Source organism: Physella acuta, unplaced genomic scaffold, assembly GCF_028476545.2.
Source record: "Physella acuta isolate Inbredline_101_S28 unplaced genomic scaffold, ASM2847654v3 ptg001047l, whole genome shotgun sequence".
Lineage (NCBI taxonomy): Eukaryota > Metazoa > Mollusca > Gastropoda > Physidae > Physella > Physella acuta.
Window position 1 is genome coordinate 1 of NW_026732564.1, and position 20,922 is coordinate 20,922.

Consider the following 20,922-nt stretch of genomic DNA (forward strand, 5'->3'; position numbering starts at 1 on the left):
GACAAATCATTCAAAACTTAAATTGTTGATGTGGGTTATCATACTGTCCTAGGGGAGACAAATCATTCAAAACTTAAATTGTTGATGTGGGTTATCATACTGTCCTAGGGGAGACAAATCATTCAAAACTTAAATTGTTGATGTGGGTTATCATACTGTCCTAGGGGAGACAAATCATTCAAAACTTAAATTGTTGATGTGGGTTATCATACTGTTCTAGGGGAGACAAATCATTCAAAACTTAAATTGTTGATGTGGGTTATCATACTGTCCTAGGGCAGACAAATCATTCAAAACTTAAATTGTTGATGTGGGTTATCATACTGTCCTAGGGGAGACAAATCATTCAAAACTTAAATTGTTGATGTGGGTTATCATACTGTCCTAGGGGAGACAAATCATTCAAAACTTAAATTGTTGATGTGGGTTATCATACTGTCCTAGGGAGACAAATCATTCAAAACTTAAATTGTTGATGTGGGTTATCAGACTGTCATAGGGGAGACAAATCATTCAAAACTTAAATTTCTGATGTGGGTTATCAGACTGTCCTAGGGGAGACAAATCATTCAAAACTTAAATTGTTGATGTGGGTTATCATACTGTTCTAGGGGAGACAAATCATTCAAAACTTAAATTGTTGATGTGGGTTATCATACTGTCCTAGGGTAGACAAATCATTCAAAACTTAAATTGTTGATGTGGGTTATCATACTGTCCTAGGGACAAATCATTCAAAACTTTAAATTGTTGATTTGGGTTATCATACTGTCCTAGGGGAGACAAATCATTCAAAACTTTAATATTGTTGATGTGGGTTATCATACTGTCCTAGGGGAGACAAATCATTCAAAACTTAAATTGTTGATGTGGGGTTATCATACTGTCCTAGGGGAGACAAATCATTCAAAACTTAAATTGTTGATGTGGGTTATCATACTGTCCTAGGGGAGACAAATCATTCAAAACTTAAATTGTTGATGTGAGTTATCATACTGTCCTAGGGGAGACAAATCATTCAAAACTTAAATTGTTGATGTGGGATATCATACTGTCCTAGGGGAGACAAATCATTCAAAACTTAAAATTGTTGATGTGGGTTATCATACTGTCCTAGGGGAGACAAATCATTCAAAACTTAAATTGTTGATGTGGGTTATCATACTGACCTAGGGGAGACAAATCATTCAAAACTTAAATTGTTGATGTGGGTTATCATACTGTCCTAGGGGAGACAAATCATTCAAACTTAAATTGTTGATGTGGGTTTTCATACTGTCCTAGGGGAGACAAATCATTCAAAATTTAAATTGTTGATGTGGGTTATCATACTGTCCTAGGGAGACAAATCATTCAAAACTTAAATTGTTGATGTGGGTTATCATACTGTCCTAGGGGAGACAAATCATTCAAAATTTAAATTGTTGATGTGGGTTATCTTACTGTCCTAAATGAGACAAATGTTTCAAAACTTAAATTGTTGATGTGGGTTATCATACTGTCCTAAATGAGACAAATGTTTCAAATTTTAAATTGTTGATGTGGGTTATCATATCGTCCTAGGGGAGACAAATCATTCAAAACTTAAATTGTTGATGTGGGTTATCATACTGTCCTAGGGCAGACAAATCATTCAAAACTTAAATTGTTGATGTGGGTTATCTTACTGTCCTAGGGGAGACAAATCATTCAAAACTTAAATTGTTGATGTGGGTTATCATACTGTTATAGGGGAGACAAATCATTCAAAACTTAAATTTTTGATGTGGGTTATCATACTGTCCTAGGAGAGACAAATTATTCAAAACTTAAATTGTTGATGTGGGTTATCATACTGTTCTAGGGGAGACAAATCATTCAAAACTTAAATTGTTGATGTGGGTTATCTTACTGTCCTAGGGGAGACAAATCATTCAAAACTTAAATTGTTGATGTGGGTTATCATACTGTCCTAGGAGAGACAAATTATTCAAAACTTAAATTGTTGATGTGGGTTATCATACTGTTCTAGGGGAGACAAATCATTCAAAACTAAAATTGTTGAAGTGGGTTATCGCACTTTCCTGGGACAGACAAACCATACAAAACGTAAATTATGCTAATAAACTACTATCGGTGTATGTTGTACACCTGTGCCCGATGATGCTACAATAACAGAATCTTCTTTAAAAACGGATATCTCTGTTAGCTAACTAGCTAGAAATTTGACATGTTTATGCCCATGCTAACCTAAACTCTAACACACGGCCTACCATAATCCTATCCTTAGTTACTAACCGTAAAGCTAAACATGACAGAGCCCCCCACCCCCCGAAAAAAGTCTACCGCCCTCTCCCCCCCCCCCCAAACACGAAATGGAATTTATATAGAAAACATACTTTTACCAGTGTCCGCCCCCTCTCCCCCCCCCCCCCCCCAAAAGGATATTAAGTGCTCCCCCTCCCCATTCATGTTGGCCTATATATAAACGTGAATCAAACTGAGTTATAGGTGCGTAAATTTTTTTAAAAATATATTTTAAGTAGTCTATTTTTGGACAGCAGCTTAACCATAAATGATAGGCCTACTTCAAATGGAAAAAAAAGTTATTAGATATAGACTGCTACACCTAACATGCGTGCTACCTTAGACTGCTACACCTAGCATGCGTGCTATCTTAGACTGCTACACCTAGCATGCGTGCTACCTTAGACTGCTACACCTAGCATGCGTGCTACCTTATAGCCCCCATGACACGTGAAGGCTCGGTATTTGGTTGCATCAAAAGTCTGGAACGTTCCCACCGCCTCCTCCTCGTTGCTGGCCTTGAAAGCGGCCATTTGCAGACCTTTGAACCCGTGGCCAGCCGTGCCGCGTACGGTGACTGTGGAGGGTACCCGAGAGTTAGATTTTGGCGTTGGTTGGTTTATTTATAGGTATTGGTGTATCAGAATATGGGGAGGGGGGAAGTAGATTGGTAAGAGGGGGGGGGGGGACACTTGTGCACGAAAAGATGAATATATATATATATATATATATATATATATATATATATATATATATATATATATATATATATATATATATATATATATATATATAGTGTAGTTTAGAAATCGTGGCATTATTGTAATTTTAATTATTTATATTTGTATCACTATGGGCAGATCCAGAAATGGACACGAAGGCTTACCCGATGTCCATTACCACCCACCCCCTTCATAATATCTAATCACAACCTCCCCCCCCCCCCCCCACCCGCCCAAAAAAACAACGACATAAAAGCTAGATATATGAACATTTGTAATTTAGGTTACTCCTCTCAGACAATGTAAGAGTAATTAAACTGTCTATAGCTAAATATATTGATGAATCCTCAGAGCAAAGGTGGAAAAAAACTTTGATGAACTGAGGTTGACAAGGAAATGTAGAGATTTGAGAACAAATCCATTTAGACATTATGGCAAGCTGATGACGGATAAGCCCATTATAGAGCTGTATTTACAAGATACACGCAAGAAAACAGGTTTAGCAAGATGGTTTTTGTCGGAGTTCACGAAATCCAATTTCAGAAATGGAGTGGCAAGGATTCGAACCTGGGACCACTCACTGTAATGTGACAGGACGAGGAGAATTAACGCCGTGAGAAGGAAGGCTAAAAACTGAATGCTACTTCACGCTAAAGTTGGACCAGGGTTAAACAAGGGTATAATCGTTGAATACAACCATAAAAACTGTATACTTCACACGAACTTGGCCAAGAGTTAAACGGGTATAATCATTGAATACAACCAGCTCGTTGTTAAAGTATAATGAATAAAGCTTTGTAGAATGTCGACTCTACTAGGTAACTTAGAAGAAAAAAATATATGGTCTGAATAAACTATAATATAAACAGTTTATTTGAGTATGAGTATATCGACAAGAAAAACGAAATCTTATATAGGACATATTTTCCTGATAAATGTACTTTATAAGGGCCTAGAGTACACTGAAAAATTACTTTAAGAATATCATCCATATCATCCAGAAAAAACTGCTGAGTAAATTATACATAAAAATTATTTAAAATGCCTTTCAGAACAGTTTGCTTGGTATATTGCATAGAAAAAATACTTCATATTAACACACAGAAAATAATACTTTGGTATATCGAAAATAAAAATAAAGATCTGCTAGATAGATTATACATAATGCTACAAAAGAAACGTCACCATTGATCAACTGCTCAGTGCCGGCTGTGTATGTTGACTGGGAGAGCTGAATTATGAAGGGTACTGGCTGCTGCTGAGTACTGGCTCCATGCTTGGGATATCTGGTTAGACATGTGCTCATGGGGGCTCCCGTCTGGTAGCCGCTAGCTACAGGGATAAATAAAAGTAAATTAGGATAGAGGTGTTCGTGTGGTAGCCACTAGCTGAAGGGAGAAATAAAGGTAAATTAGGATAGAGTTGTTCGTGTGGTAGCCACTAGACTAGATACAACAGGGATAAATAAAAGTAAATTAGGATAGAGGAGTTCATCTGGTAGCCACTAGACTAGCTACAGTGAGAAAAAAAGTAAATTAGGATAGAGGTGTTCGTCTGGTAGCCACTAGACTAGCTACAGTGAGAAAAAAAGTAAATTAGGATAGAGGTGTTCGTCTGGTAGCCACTAGACTAGCTATAGGAATAAGAAGTAAATTAGGATAGATGTGTTCGTGTGGTAGCTACTAGACTAGCTACAGCAGGGATAAATAAAAGTAAATTAGGATAGAGGTGGTCGTGTGGTAGCCACTGCTACAGCTGAACAGGACATCAGAATTTAATATCCCAATATTTGCAAAAATGGCATGTGTGTTGGTAACAAAATCAACCGACACGAAAGCTTTTATGGAGGTTTGGGGTGTGTTGCGAGTTTTCACGTGCGGACTGTTATTACTTGTAATGACTCGCTCACCTTCTAGCCCAGTTTTAAACTATGCTTGGCATGTTCTAATTAGGGAATGTTTGTGCTAACGAATGCATCGCTTACAATCAGCAATGTGGTGGTAAAATGCTGAATGTCTGCTTTACGTATCTTGTAGCAAATTGTTTAATGATTGAAAGAGAACGAAAGACACATTTTATGTAACTGATCCAGCATACCACTTGCACTTCAAATTGGTCATAATTTAAAATTTTGAATTTGTATATGGAAGCTATTTTTTAAAGAATATGTATAAGACTTGCTTCTTAGTTCTTAATTTTAGTGTTGTAATGAATTTCCTACATCACTATTAAGTACTGCGTGTCAACTTGTTATGAACCATATATGCCGTTGACTCCGATTTCAGCCTGCTTTTTTTTTTTGTATTTTCTTCTTTAGCCTTTGTCCGACCAGAACAAACTACAAGACAGCAGTTGTTTGGTTTTGGAGTTGTCATTATATTGATGGATGGACGTACGCAATATACAAGTCGTGTCACTATAGACGTTGTCTCACTACAAAAGTTGTCTCACTGTAGTTGTGTCACCATAAAAGTTGTCTCACCATAGAAGTCATTCCACCCATGAAAATTGGAGTTTAAGTTGTAAAACAGTCGCGATACTAAATTCTATTATAGAACAACATTGCTTTATTCCACCGCACTACCACATATCACAATAACGCCATAAAACTCCGCCATATCCCTACGGATTATATATAATCTTATTTAATTAATATCTGATTATCCCGATTCCCTATCGTGAATAACAGACAGATTAACCACGACATTCCGACATGCGCCTTGAGGTATTAGGGCTAGAAATAACGCTGGTTGTTTCTTCCTGTCTGGTCTAACCGCGACCTTTGACCTTGCAAAAGATGTGTTTACTGATGACCGTGGAGTTAATTAGGGGGGAAGCCAAACATCTGGAAAGATAATTAGCAGACCTGACGGCGTGCTGTAGTGTACAGTGTTGAAATCTTTCTACGGTATCTCGCGAAGTCTTACAACCATGGTCAAAATTACTTTAAAAATTGACCGAAAAATGTATTATCAGATGAAGAGTATGACTTATAAATTGACTGAAATAATTTAACATCTGTATATATTAAAGCACAGAAAATTAGAAGAACCAGGCTTCAATGTGGGAAACTTCTCTAGTTAGGTTGGATTAGGGTTTAGACTTCTACTGGATTCATAAAATGAGAATTAGTTAAATCTTGAGATACTAGTTATTTTACTATGGGAATGACAACCTATATATAAACACTAAGTCAAGGGTTAAAATTCGAGCAAGTTTTCCTTTTCGCTTCATACTTTAGTGGAGGCGTTAGGTATTAAATTATACGAATGTCACGAGTTTTTAAGAGATAATTAAGTCATTGGTTCTGACAACTTTAATTAGACTCATTGTTTTATAACAGATTCTTAATTGATCTATTAATTTAAAAAAAAACATATCAGAGTAGGTCAAATCTATGTATGGTTATAAAAATGTCTCAAATCATTTTGACTGCCCCGAGAAGAATACAGACCAATTGGGAAAAAATGTTTCCGATTTCCTAGGAATTTCCAGCCATTAGAAAAAAATGAAATTACAAACAGCTTGTACTGAACACTCCAATTAATTATTGATGGATCACCCTCGGTAATGACAGGAAATGTAGCTGTGTCTGGGGGAACAGTGGCTTGTGGGCCGTAGACTTACGTCTAGAGTTGTGATGTATGGTCATTTAACCAGCGCTAATGAGGATTAGTGTGTGTGTGTGAGAGAGTATAGGTGCTTCTGTGTGTATGCGTGTGTGATAGAATTGGGTCTATATAGGTTGGGAATGAAAAAAAAAATAAAATAAAATAAAATAAAATAATATATATATATATATATATATATATATATATATATATATATATATATATATATATATATATATATATATATATATATATATATATATATATATATATATATAATGTATATGTATGTTACCTCATTTTGTTGTAGACCGTAAAAAAACCCACTAAATATATCTCTTGTAATTCTAGACAATTGCCCACCGTGATAACTCTCAGTGGAATGTAAGACGTGTGTGCTAGAAACTGGTTGACCATCCCAACGTAACAGATAAACCAAGGTGCAGGTGCAGGTGCAGGTGCAGGTGCAGGTGCAGGTGCAGGTGCATGTGTATGTGTATGTGTATGTGTATGTGTATGTGTATGTGTATGTGTATGTGTATGTGTATGTGTATGTGTATGTGTATGTGTATGTGTATGTGTATGTGTATGTGTATGTGTATGTGTATGTGTATGTGTATGTGTATGTGTATGTGTATGTGTATGTGTATGTGTATGTGTATGTGTATGTGTATGTGTATGTGTATGTGTATGTGTATGTGTATGTGTATGTGTATGTGTATGTGTATGTGTATGTGTAGGTGTAGGTGTAGGTGTAGGTGTAGGTGTAGGTGTAGGTGTAGGTGTAGGTGTAGGTGTAGGTGTAGGTGTAGGTGTAGGTGTAGGTGTAGGTGTAGGTGTAGGTGTAGGTGTAGGTGTAGGTGTAGGTGTAGGTGTAGGTGTAGGTGTAGGTGTAGGTGTAGGTGTAGGTGTAGGTGTAGGTGTAGGTGTAGGTGTAGGTGTAGGTGTAGGTGTAGGTGTAGGTGTAGGTGTAGGTGTAGGTGTAGGTGTAGGTGTAGGTGTAGGTGTAGGTGTAGGTGTAGGTGTAGGTGTAGGTGTAGGTGTAGGTGTAGGTGTAGGTGTAGGTGTAGGTGTAGGTGTAGGTGTAGGTGTAGGTGTAGGTGTAGGTGTAGGTGTAGGTAGTTGTCGGAAGTTGTCGATAGTTGTCGATGTAGGTTTAGCTGTAGGTGTATCTGCAGGTGGAAATGTGCATGAACAGGTGCGGGCTATAACGCAGATGTAAGTGTAGCTATGGATAAAGTTGTAGATGAAGCTGTAGTTGTATGTTTATCTGTAGTTGTCTAGGTGTGCATAAGTGAATGTATGTAGGTGCATGTGTATGTGCACTAGTATCTGCACGTAATATTTGCATGTGACGGTGCAGATGCAGGTGGCCGTCACGTGTTCTACTAAAACAAAACTTTTTGTATTGTTCCAGCAGACCCCCCCCCCCCTCCCCACAACTCGCTATTCAAACAAGTCTATAAACATTTTAACACAAACAATCCCATGTCGCAATGTTCTTCTCTACATCGCTGAAATATTTAAACACAAATTAGATTGTAGCACCAGAAAGGTTGGATTGGCCTGGGTTACAAGATACGGTAAAAAAAAACACGACTTCATCTAATTAGCAGAGAGAAACTTGAGATGATATTAAATACAATTTCTGCATTTGCAGAACTAGAATTTATAATTAACTGTTGTATGTATGCTTGTGTAGCAGGTGGTACTTCGAGCATGTTTTAATTAATTTAAAGACTTAAGCATTGAGCAGGATAAACGGATCTCAGTGCAATGAAGCATTCAACAATGAAGTTAGACAAACTGATATCAGTGCAATGAAGCATTCAACAATGAAGTTAGACAAACTGATATCAGTGCAATGAAGCATTCAACAATGAAGTTAGACAAACTGATATCAGTGCAATGAAGCATTCAACAATGAAGTTAGACAAACTGATCTCAGTGCAATGAAGCATTCAACAATGAAGTTAGACAAACTGATATCAGTGCAATGAAGCATTCAACAATGAAGTTAGACAAACTTATATCAGTGCAATGAAGCATTCAACAATGAAGTTAGACAAACTGATATCAGTGCAATGAAGCATTCAACAATGAAGTTAGACAAACTGATATCAGTGCAATGAAGCATTCAACAATGAAGTTAGACAAACTGATATCAGTGCAATGAAGCATTCAACAATGAAGTTAGACAAACTGATATCAGTGCAATGAAGCATTCAACAATGAAGTTAGACAAACTGATCTCAGTGCAATGAAGCATTCAACAATGAAGTTAGACAAACTGATATCAGTGCAATGAAGCATTCAACAATGAAGTTAGACAAACTGATATCAGTGCAATGAAGCATTCAACAATGAAGTTAGACAAACTGATATCAGTGCAATGAAGCATTCAACAATGAAGTTAGACAAACTGATCTCAGTGCAATGAAGCATTCAACAATGAAGTTAGACAAACTGATATCAGTGCAATGAAGCATTCAACAATGAAGTTAGACAAACTTATATCAGTGCAATGAAGCATTCAACAATGAAGTTAGACAAACTGATATCAGTGCAATGAAGCATTCAACAATGAAGTTAGACAAACTGATCTCAGTGCAATGAAGCATTCAACAATGAAGTTAGACAAACTGATATCAGTGCAATGAAGCATTCAACAATGAAGTTAGACAAACTGATATCAGTGCAATGAAGCATTCAACAATGAAGTTAGACAAACTGATATCAGTGCAATGAAGCATTCAACAATGAAGTTAGACTAAATGATCACAGTGCAATGAAGCATTCAACAATAAAGTTAGACAAACTGATATCAGTGCAATCAGGCATTCAACAATGAAGTTAGACAAACTGATATCAGTGTAATGAAGCATTCAACAATGAAGTTAAACAAACTGATATCAGTGCAATAAAGCATTTAACATTGAAGTTAGATAAACTGAAACAATGAAGGTAGATAAAATGATCTCAGTACAATGAAGCATTCAACAATGAAGTTAGACAAACTGATCTCAGTGCAATGAAGCATTCAACAATGAAGATCAACATAAAAGAAAAAAAAATTTTGTAATACGCTCAGCAGAGACGATAGGCAAAAAGATCTAAGTGCTGAAATCCTACACATGTTTTACAACAAGTGGTACAACACAGTTGGACGATTTGTGTCACGCAGTGATTAATTGCGACCTACTAGTCCGTGTGTTCCGTGCGTCTATTTTTATTGGGTTTTTTTTTTTTTTTTTTTTTTTTTTTTTTTTTGTGGTTTGTTCTTTTTATTTTAGGAGTGTTTTTCTTGTATCGATGTGTGTGTGTTTTTATTTAGAAGGCGTTTTTTTGGGTGGTTTTATTTTGTGGGTGGTTTTATTTAGTGATGGATTTCATATTTTCTTATGTGTGTGTTTTTATCTTATTTTCTAGGTCTTTGTATTTTTAAAGTAATTTTTATAAAGTTATGTATGGTAACGCCTAGACCTGCAAGAATTGAAATACAGCATGACTAAATTGAAATGTCACACATCTAATTAAGTTAATGAATTATCAACACATCACGCGGCAAGTTTTGTCTCGCCATACCAATGACAATCCAGATACAACTAAAAACCAGTGTAGCATTATAAGCTTATTTGTTTCCTCTGTCTCTCTTAACTGGCTCGTCTATATCGATTGTTATGAGCTTTCATAAATAAAAACAAAGTAATCGATAAATCACATGTGTTGCCTGGGGAAAAAATGTAAGTAACAAGCAACGCCTAGTGTCAAGTTTAAAACATCTTCATTGTTAAGTGAAGTAGAATCAGAACACCAAAACAGGCTGCATCATGTAGATCAAATTAATAAATTTACACACTTTTAATAACCTGCCGTGTTTACTATACGTTGAATATAAAGAGATTTCAAGTCAGTTATAGTTAGAAAATGATAAATGTTATGGAGATTCAATAGCACTATGGGTTGGCTGGCTGTGTCTAAAGGCCTGGAAATTTTAAAAGGTGCCCCACAACCCACGATTGAAATTTTCATTTAGTATTTTCTTTCCTTCAAACCCTGAAGGGATGGTGAAATAAATTGTTTTGAGAGCAATCAACTCTATGGAATTTTACAGCATCGTCCCTGGAAGCCCACTGAGATTTTTGCCCGTGCCCCCAGGGATTTACCCCGGTAGACCGGCTGGCCAGTCCACCCCTGAATATTACAGTGTAGTGGCGGTCCGCTGGTCTGTATAGACCCCACATTTTAGGGGGCACTTAATATTTTCTTTAAACAACAAGAAAACATAACCAGGCCACACAATATTTTCTTTAAACAACAAGAAAACATAACCAGGCCACACAATATTTTCTTTAAACAACAAGAAAACATAACCAGGCCACACAATATTTTCTTTAAACAACAAGAAAACATAACCAGGCCACACAATATTTTCTTTAAACAACAAGAAAACATAACCAGGCCACACAATATTTTCTTTAAACAACAAGAAAACATAACCAGGCCACACAATATTTTCTTTAAACAACAAGAAAACATAACCAGGCCACACAATATTTTCTTTAAACAACAAGGAAACATAACCAGGCCACACATTATTTTTTTTAAACAACAAGAAAACATAACCAGGCCACACATTATTTTCTTTAAACAACAAGAAAACATAACCAGGCCACACAATATTTTCTTTAAACAACAAGAAAACATAACCAGACCACACAATATTTTCTTTAAACAACAAGAAAACATAACCTGTGCCACGCAATGATTATTTTCATCTAATGATAATTAGTTAGCTTAAACTCACTCGTGCATAAAAACACGGACATTTCACGTGTCATAACGTGTGAAGCAGAAGTCAAATAACGCTATGAAAACGGTTAGAGATGACTGATATCCCTAGACGATGTGACTTTCGTGTAAACGTGTTAATAAATAACAGCTCTATAAATAACAGCTTTATTCCCATTCTATCAACACATCATCGCATACGCGTTATAGACACACAAAACGGACATATTGTAAACATGTTAAAAGTTATATGTAATATATTGTATATATACTTCATATGGTTAAGTTAAAAAAATAAAAACCCACGTTATTCTAAATATGTACATAGGATAACGTATTCGTGCTTACAATATTCTCCTTATAAAAGTTTAAAAACAGAAATGAAAATATTCTCTTACCGTAAAAATTGAGGGCAAAAATGATCCCTGTGATTACGAGTTGTCGTGTAGGCCTAACTTCCATGTTAGCTCGCCCAGGGGAAGTAATGAAATGCAACACACAGATGGGAGGTAATCAAACGGTGTTGATAATTATCCGATTGCTGACTGGGATGCTTAACTTCTCGTGCAGCGGCTCTGTGTGGGAAAAGAGGGGAAGAGGGAGTGAGTGAGTATAAGTTCGTGTTTGGGGAGGGGTTTTATCTGTTTGATGTAAAGGGTCTTATCGTGCTTGTGTAAGGTTTATATCCTGGTGATATAGGGGTCTTTATGGTGTAGGGGTCTTTATGGTGTAGGGGTCATATCCTGGTGATGTAGGGGTCTTTATGGTGTAGGGGTCTTTATGGTGTAGGGGTCTTAATGGTGTAGGGGTCTTTATGGTGTAGGGGTCATATCCTGGTGATGTAGGGGTCTTAATGGTGTAGGGGTCTTTATGGTGTAGGGGTCATATCCTGGTGATGTAGGGGTCTTTATGGTGTAGGGGTCTTTATGGTGTAGGGGTCATATCCTGGTGATGTAGGGGTCTTTATGGTGTAGGGGTCTTTATGGTGTAGGGGTCATATCCTGGTGATGTAGGGGTCTTTATGGTGTAGGGGTCTTTATGGTGTAGGGGTCATATCCTGGTGATGTAGGGGTCTTTATGGTGTAGGGCTCTTTATGGTGTAGGGGTCATATCCTGGTGATATAGGGGTCCTTATGGTGTAGGGGTCTTTATGGTGTAGGGGTCATATCCTGGTGATATAGGGGTCTTTATGGTGTAGGGGTCTGTATAGTGTAGGGGTCATATCATGATGTTGGTGGGATTAGACTCGGGGGGTTGGATGTAAAACAAGATGGGGTGTTACTGTAATTGCAAAATTAATTATAAACATCGATTGATAAATCAAAATAAAATAATAAAATAATAAAAACAAAAACAAAGTAAGATCGATAATGTCAAAGATAATTAGTTCAAGCAATGTGTTAAATAATTGTTGTCAATTAAGTTATTATATGTTAATATACCTAAATCAAGAGGATTGCACAATTTATATTTAAAATTTGCGTTAAAAAACAAGTGACGTCAACACATTATAAATACGATGTAGGCTACAATAGAGGTTTAATAAATAGCAGGGCAGACATTAAGTTATCGTGTATTTCAAGACTGTTTAGTTTACAGACGACAGTTTACAGACGACAGTTTACAGACGACAGTTTACAGACGACAGTTTACAGACAAGACTGTGTTGAGTTTACAGACGACAAGACTGTGTTGAGTTTACAGGCGACAGTTTACAGACGACAAGACTGTGTTGAGTTTACAGACGACAGTTTACAGACGAAAAGACTGTGTTGAGTTTACAGACGACTGTCTTGCACTCACGACTCATCTGCCGGATATGATACGTCACCTCCTCTTGTCAGAGGCGTAGTCGTATGTTTGGTCTGACGTGCAAGTTAGGGGGGAGGGGGTTGTGTTGTTTAAAATGTACTACTATTTTGTACTCAACTTTCATGTAGAACATCCTGTTAGAGGCGTAGTCGTATGTATGATCTGACGTGCAAGGGTCTATTTTTAAAATGTTCAACTATGTTGTACTCAGCTTTAAATAACAGCATCCTGTTATAGTTATAGTATTGTAGGTCGGGTGAGTAACGGGTTAACGTTTAACACATACAACCATGCAGTACTCAACGTTTATGTACGCTATCTTGGTAAAGGCGTAGCCATATATTTATTCTTGTGTGGTAGCATGTAAAATAACGTGTGTGTGTTGATATGGACAGGTTAATATCTAGAATAGTGTGTGCTATTGTGTTCTTTCTAATTAGAAAACTTTGGAATGATATAAGCGGCATGTGTTGTTTGGTCACAACAATAGTCAAGGTTGATTATGATAATTACGTGTCAAATATGGTTTCTTTGGCAATATATATATATATATATATATATATATATATATATATATATATATATATATATATATATATATATATATATACCTATACTATCCTTATATTTCCAGCCGGATATATTAGGCCTACGGCGTAGATCAAGACCCGGGGAATTGGTTATATAAACCGTTATGTTACAAAAATAAATGTGCTGATTCATTTTAATTTAAAATAAAAACGAATTTGTTTTCTTTTTGCGGATGTATTTTGTTTATTTCCGGCCCAACCTCTCCCCCCTCCCCGCCACTTGATCTTTAGTGTGGTCGTTCACTATCCTCTTAACTTAAGTCTTACACTGCTATCTTAACCACTGTGTGCCTTTGTTTACAATAGTGTCTTTAGTGACTGTAGATGGTTTAAAAGCGTGTGTTGTTGTTGTGGAACTTAGGGTTAGTGTTGGTGTTGGGTTAGTGTTGGTGTTTGGTTAGTGTTTTGTTTATGGCAAGGGTATGTGTTATTGTTGAAGTTAGGGTTAGTGGTTAGGGTTAGTGTTAGGGTTTAGGGTTAGTGTTATGTCGATGGTTATGGTTAAAGCAAGGGTAGGTGTTGGATGTTGATTAAAGTGTCAATATTTTTATTACTACGCGGATGATAGAATGGCTAACAGAACTTTATCTTAGAGTAACTCGTCCCACGATTTATTTCACTCCCTTCTAACCGAATCAATATCAATTACTGATCCTCGTGCTAATAATAAGCTACCCGTGACTTCATCGTTCGATTAGATATAAGGAGGTCAAGGCCATGGACGAGAGCCATTACGGCCCACGCGAGATAGTTTTGAAAATGGGGTTGGGGGAAATGGTGTATCCCATCCCCAACCCGTAATGTGAAAAAATGTACATGCATAAAGCATGTGCAAAAGTCGTCTTCGTTTACTGTTAAACTCTTTTTATTTGAGACATTTATAGCTGGTCGATTACAAGAGCCGATGGTAGGTCCATATCGTTAAATTTTAGTTTTAAAATTTGGGCCTAAACGTGAACAACATAAAGGCTACAAGTATAAATGAATCATACACCACAATCTTTAATGATTGGATTCAGTGCGAAGATTGGAATTTATGTTAAGTTGCTATAGCGATGATACCATTCAAGCAAAATATGATATGTATATTATATACCTACCAGTATTTATCAAACTTTATTAAAATCTTGAAATACATTTAACTTAAGTAAAAAAATCCTTTACGCCTACCTTTACGTAGATGCCTGTATTATTCACCAGCTATACCAGTCTGCTACACACTGACAGTGTGTTTCTCTAAGGACAAAAACACAATCATAACACGACGAGAATTGAACAGACCGTCTTCATAAATGCTAAGTCATAGCCCTACGCTTCAGTTCCGCGTTTGAAAACAGGATACGAGAAAGTGGAAAGACTGTAAATACTGTAATTAACAAAACAGGATGGATTACATTTTACCTACGCGAGTGTTGACTTCAAAACAAACTCACTTGTGTACCCATTAATTAAGATTATTAATTATTTCTTCCTGTTAATTTAGATACGTCTTGGGGTTATTTAACAAATGTGTGAGAATTACATCTTTCTGAGATAAAAATGTGTTTTTCAAAATGCTAATTTTATATAACCATTGCATAAAATTAGTACATGCAGTGAGGTGACCTTATTTGACACAACAACAGGTTTAACCTCTGACCCCCTCGAATCTAGGTCAACGCCATCAAGGGACTTGAGTCCTTGGGTTTCATTGGGAGTGGCTAGGTCAAATCAGTAATTGCATGAGTAATATTACATGAGTAATATTACATGAGTAATCTTACAATCATATTGAGAAAACAACGTAAATTATGATTCGGTGGCAGAACCCCTTTCGTGTATGTCAAGTTAGCAAATAGCCTACAGGTTGTAATATCAAAGAAAGATTTCGTTTTGAGTCCAGTACTAGCAACAAAGTATTTTACTCGAGGTCTAACTTACTTATAGGCCACTAACTTTCTAAGGTTAGACCGCGCCTGTTCCTTACCCTATTAGTGACGTCATACTTTCTAAGCCGATTTGTATCCACAGCTCCCCCTAAAGCCATAAATCCATAAATCACCATAAAAAAGGCCAGACTCCACCTTTTAAAGTTGGTCACACAAATCAAATTCATCCCCCACCCCCCTTCTCTCTCTCCACACACACACACACCCACACACACACACGCACGAACTTCCCCCAAAAACCAACACAAACATAGACTGTAAAGAAAATTTGCACGCCTTTCATCTTATTTGTCCCCTAAAAACAAAAATGCAAAAAACTCCGTCGTCCTCTCATTACAAATGGCCCAGTTAACTCCTACAACCACACGGGCAAGACGTTATCTATGTACGATCTTTATACCAATAAGCCCGGCCTAAAGCGTAGAACATGACATTACAATAACTGATTGCAAATAGCATCCATTTAGTGGTCGGACAATCACTGGTAAGATCACTTGTTTTCGTTGATTTGTATCTATAACTCGGGAATTTTATCTATAACTATGTTACGGGACGGTGTGGCCTAGCGGTAGGGGCTAGACTGCTAAACCGAAAGGCTTGAATTTGAATCCGGGTTCAAGTCAATAGACCGTCCCTGAGTCCAACCAGCTCTAATGAGTACCTAACTCACGTTAGGTAAAGCAAAGGCGGCTGGGCTTAGTGCTGACCACATTATCCCTTCATATGCGAGGTCAAGAAACGTGTTAACCCTATTTCATCCGCCCAATGAATCGCTAGGTCTAAAGATTTTGAATTTGTACTGTTTTCCAAGATCAGTTAATTATTTGATGTTTTTGTGTTGAAAGTATGTTGTTGGTGGTTGGGTCAACAGAAAAATTCCCATTGAATCGCGATGATCGCGGCTGTTATGGGCCTATCAATGCTTTGATTAAAAAAATGTTTATTGACTTAGTTAACACTTCTGATTTGTTGTTTTGTTATCATTGTATATTAGAACTGTAAAGTAGCCCCTGACTTTGTAGGAATCAATTCTCAGTACGTGATGATAAACAAAATAAACTTTGAAAAATTTAAGACGGGATGGGGCCGCTTTTATTTATTTATTTTATTTTATTTATTTCCCCGGGCCACTTGGAAAAACCAGTCCGATCCGGAATTATGGTATAATTCAAAAGATTTTCACCATTACAAATAATCATGTATGTGTACGATACAGCATGTTGGATGATGCTAAAAAACAAAGGTGCAATGTTCACAAGGAAATCAAAGGAACGATAAAAGGTAAAAGCAATGTATAAAATAACCTGGATATATTTTCTCCTCAGACAAATATACGATGATTCCGCACTTTAAAATAAATTATTCACTTGTGCACAAACCAACACCTTGCTAATCTAAAAGTTTACCTGTAAATTACCCAGACCACTGGCACAAAATTAGGTTAGGTGTTATCTCATCCGCCCAGATAAGGTATTTCATCATCGCGGAGGGACGCTGTGTGTACTAGAGGCGGGTTGGGAATAATTAAAAAGTTGTTTCAAGGATTTCAAGCTTTACTTGGGTCTGGTGAATCTACGGGAGTTGTAGGCACAACAGAGTGATGGGCATATTTTGTGTAAATAGGAAGGGGCAAGGGCAGCGTCAGTGGTTGTAAATGGGCAATACTGCTGTTGTGTTATTAAAGAAGTGATAATGGTACATCAATAATTCAAACAGGGCATTGCTATTGTTAAGTAATTTATTGTATCGCATAGAACATTGCTAATGCTATTTCAAATGCCAATATAGGGCTTAGGTAATGTTAGGGCCTACATTTGTAGTGGCTAATTTTACAGGTGTAGCCTATATATAAATCAAAGTTCATTTGTGTAAGCAAATATTAATGGCGGACGAAACACACATAAAATAGAAGTATACTTGCTATAAATGTGTTAGCATATATGTCACAAGGTAATTTACAGACGTGTTAGTTTTCAAGCATACTATCTTACCTGTTCGTAACTTGGACACGTGCGGTGGAAGAAGTAGAGTTCATCAGTTTTAGTAGCATCGCACAAAAGGGGGAAGGGGGGATGTGGTCAGCGCTATGCCCAGACGCCTCAATTTCCCTAAGGAGAGGCAGGTACCCATCAAAGCTGGGTCGACTCAGGCACGTCCCACAGACTCGAGCCGAATTTGAGACTTTGATGTTAGCCGTTAAGGTATTACAACTACTTAATATACTTACCAAACTAGAGCCATCATAAAAATATCCCGACAATGTGAAGTTGTATCACCATACAGATGGTACCATAAAACATATACACACAATATGGTACCATACACAAAAAACCATACTCAATTAGATGGTACCATACAAATACCATACCCACAAAACGGTACTATACAAAAAACATACTCAATTTGATGGTACCATACAAAAAAACATTCCCACAAGATGGTAGGCACAAAAACCATACACACAAGAAAGTACTGTGCTAAAGCCATACCCAATGAGATGGCACCATTACAAAACCATATCTACCATATCTACCAAGATGATACCATACAAAGAGTCGCTATATCTCCCCATCTGATATCTCCCTATCTGCACTGTTAACGAATAACCGTCGTGGCAACGTTGCACCCTGCGGCTCTACAACAATAAACATCTCGCGAAACTTAGAGTTATCGTTCATTGATGTACCGTACACGCTTGCCTCCCTTGGCACAAGTGAGGATTTATTGAGCATTTATATGTGCTTATGATTTGCTTCAAAATACGTCCAAGTTCAACAAAGTGTAGCAAAACTCTTATGTTGAAAATAAATTGCATAGTTTAAAAAAAAAGGAATTTACTTCATAAAAATAAATTATTTACACTGTTTATCTGCTTTCAAATATAGCACTCTTTAAGCTGGTAAAAAAAATATTATCTTGCACACAAAAAAATATGTTACTTGTCCCACGTTGAAGTATAGGATCATTTCCTGAGTTCTGGGCCTTTGTTTAAGTTGAAGCCAGGGGCACATCCAGAGAAATGCGATTGACTGTGTCTTATGGAAGGGGGTCAAATATGCAAATAGTGATCTGGAATTTAACCAAGATTTTATAAATGCATGAGCGTCGTGTAGGCTTGGGTATAAAGATAAGAAATATGACGTTAAATCTGAGAATGCCCTGAATAGTAAAATATCTGAAGGTCCTTCACCTTTTAGCCTTCCTAACACGTGTAAAACATTCAGCAAAACGCCTACATCAACAGGATGTATAATTTGTGGAGTTTGTAGTGAAGATATTCAACGGACTCATGCATTGGGTTTAATTTTTTTTTAATGTGAGCTTTTTCAGTGTACGAAAATAGATCAACGGCTAGAAACTTTATAGGATTATAAACAAACGTATACATTTTTAGTTATCACCGTAGTCTACTAGGATCTCACACGACGATTGTATAACAGATTGTGAGATACTGTGTGTGGGTATAATTGAAGGGTAGCGTAACCATTATTTTGGCTAGTTTTTGCGACTCAATTTGCCATAATCAAATTCCTAAATATAATTTCCCCAGCCAATACGAAGTAGAAGGTCGTTGAGTGCCTTGGTTTAAAAGATGTTTCAAATTGTTCAGGTGGCCAACAGATGTAAGTAAAACAAGGTTCACATATACAACACGTTCATTCAAATGGTGCTTGTTAGTCCTCTTGCATTGTGATTCATTCACACGTACTGACTTGTACATATCTTACACATGCACATATGGTGGCATGTACACATTTCATACATTTACATTTTCTGTCGTGTACACATCTCATTCTTTCAAATGTCCTGGCATGTACACATCTCATACATTCAAATCATGTACACAACTCATACATTCACACCATGTACACATCTCATACATTCACACCATGTACACAACTCATACATTCACACCATGTACACATCTCATACATTCACACCATGTACACATCTCATACATTCACACCATGTACACATCTCATACATTCACAACATGTACACATCTCATACATTCACACCATGTACACATCTCATACATTCACAACATGTACACATCTCATACATTCACAACATGTACACATCTCATACATTCACACAATGTACACATCTCATACATTCAAACTATATACACATCTCATACATTCACACAATGCACATCTCATACATTCATACCATGTACACATCTCATACATTCACAACATGTACACATCTCATACATTCACACCATGTACACATCTCATACATTCAAACTATATACACATCTCATACATTCACAACCTGTACACAAGTCATACATTCACACCATGTACACATCTCATACATTCACACAATGTACACATCTCATACATTCACACAATGTACACATCTCATACGTTCACACCATGTACACATCTCATACATTCACACAATGCACATCTCATACATTCACACCATGTACACATCTCAAACATTCACACCATGTACACATCTCATACATTCACACCATGTACACATCTCATACATTCACACCATGTACACAACTCATACATTAACACCATGTACACATTGCATACATCCACATGTCCTGGCGTGTACACAACTCATACATTAACACCATGTACACATTGCATACATCCACATGTCCTGGCGTGTACACAACTCATACATTAACACCATGTACACATTTCATACATCCACATGTCCTGGCGTGTACACAACTCATACATTAACACCATGTACACATTGCATACATCCACATGTCCTGGCGTGTACACAACTCATACATTAACACCATGTACACATTGCATACATCCACATGTCCTGGCGTGTACACAACTCACGCCTCACATCGGGAAATCCCACACTCTGGAGGAAGGGACCGGGTGTGGGGGGGAGGTAGGGGAACAGCGCAAAGCTTTTTAGAGCTTGTCATTTTCATTAGGATCTGACAGCCCCGGCCCGGATATGACATCATCAGGTCGTCATGTGCGGGGGTGGGGGTTAAAGAAACTTTTTTGCTAGAGACCAAAGTATGGGACCTTGGCTTGTGACTCACGGTATGGGACCACAGTTTGTGAAGCATATGTGAAGCATAGAAGTATGGTATGGCATCACAGTATGTGACCTAAGCATGGCACCATAGGCGTAGTGAGATGGGGGGGGCGTGGGGTTACATATGTCCCCGGGCGCCGACCTTAGGGGG

The 20,922-nt window shown here is 37.2% G+C and overlaps 1 protein-coding gene across 1 annotated transcript; it reads right to left on the minus strand.

Annotated features, from left to right (window-relative positions):
* Positions 1-1,909: 1,909 nt before the first annotated feature.
* On the minus strand, positions 1,910-15,125 carry LOC131955012 (putative defense protein 3). The gene is made up of 5 exons (XM_059318890.1): positions 14,983-15,125; positions 11,809-11,985; positions 4,194-4,340; positions 2,718-2,863; positions 1,910-1,951 (listed from the first exon to the last, which is right to left on the minus strand). Exons 2-5 carry the CDS (start codon positions 11,870-11,872, stop codon positions 1,910-1,912), a joined length of 399 nt encoding a protein of 132 aa, XP_059174873.1. The 5' UTR covers positions 11,873-11,985; positions 14,983-15,125.
* Between the last annotated feature and the right edge of the window lie 5,797 nt (positions 15,126-20,922).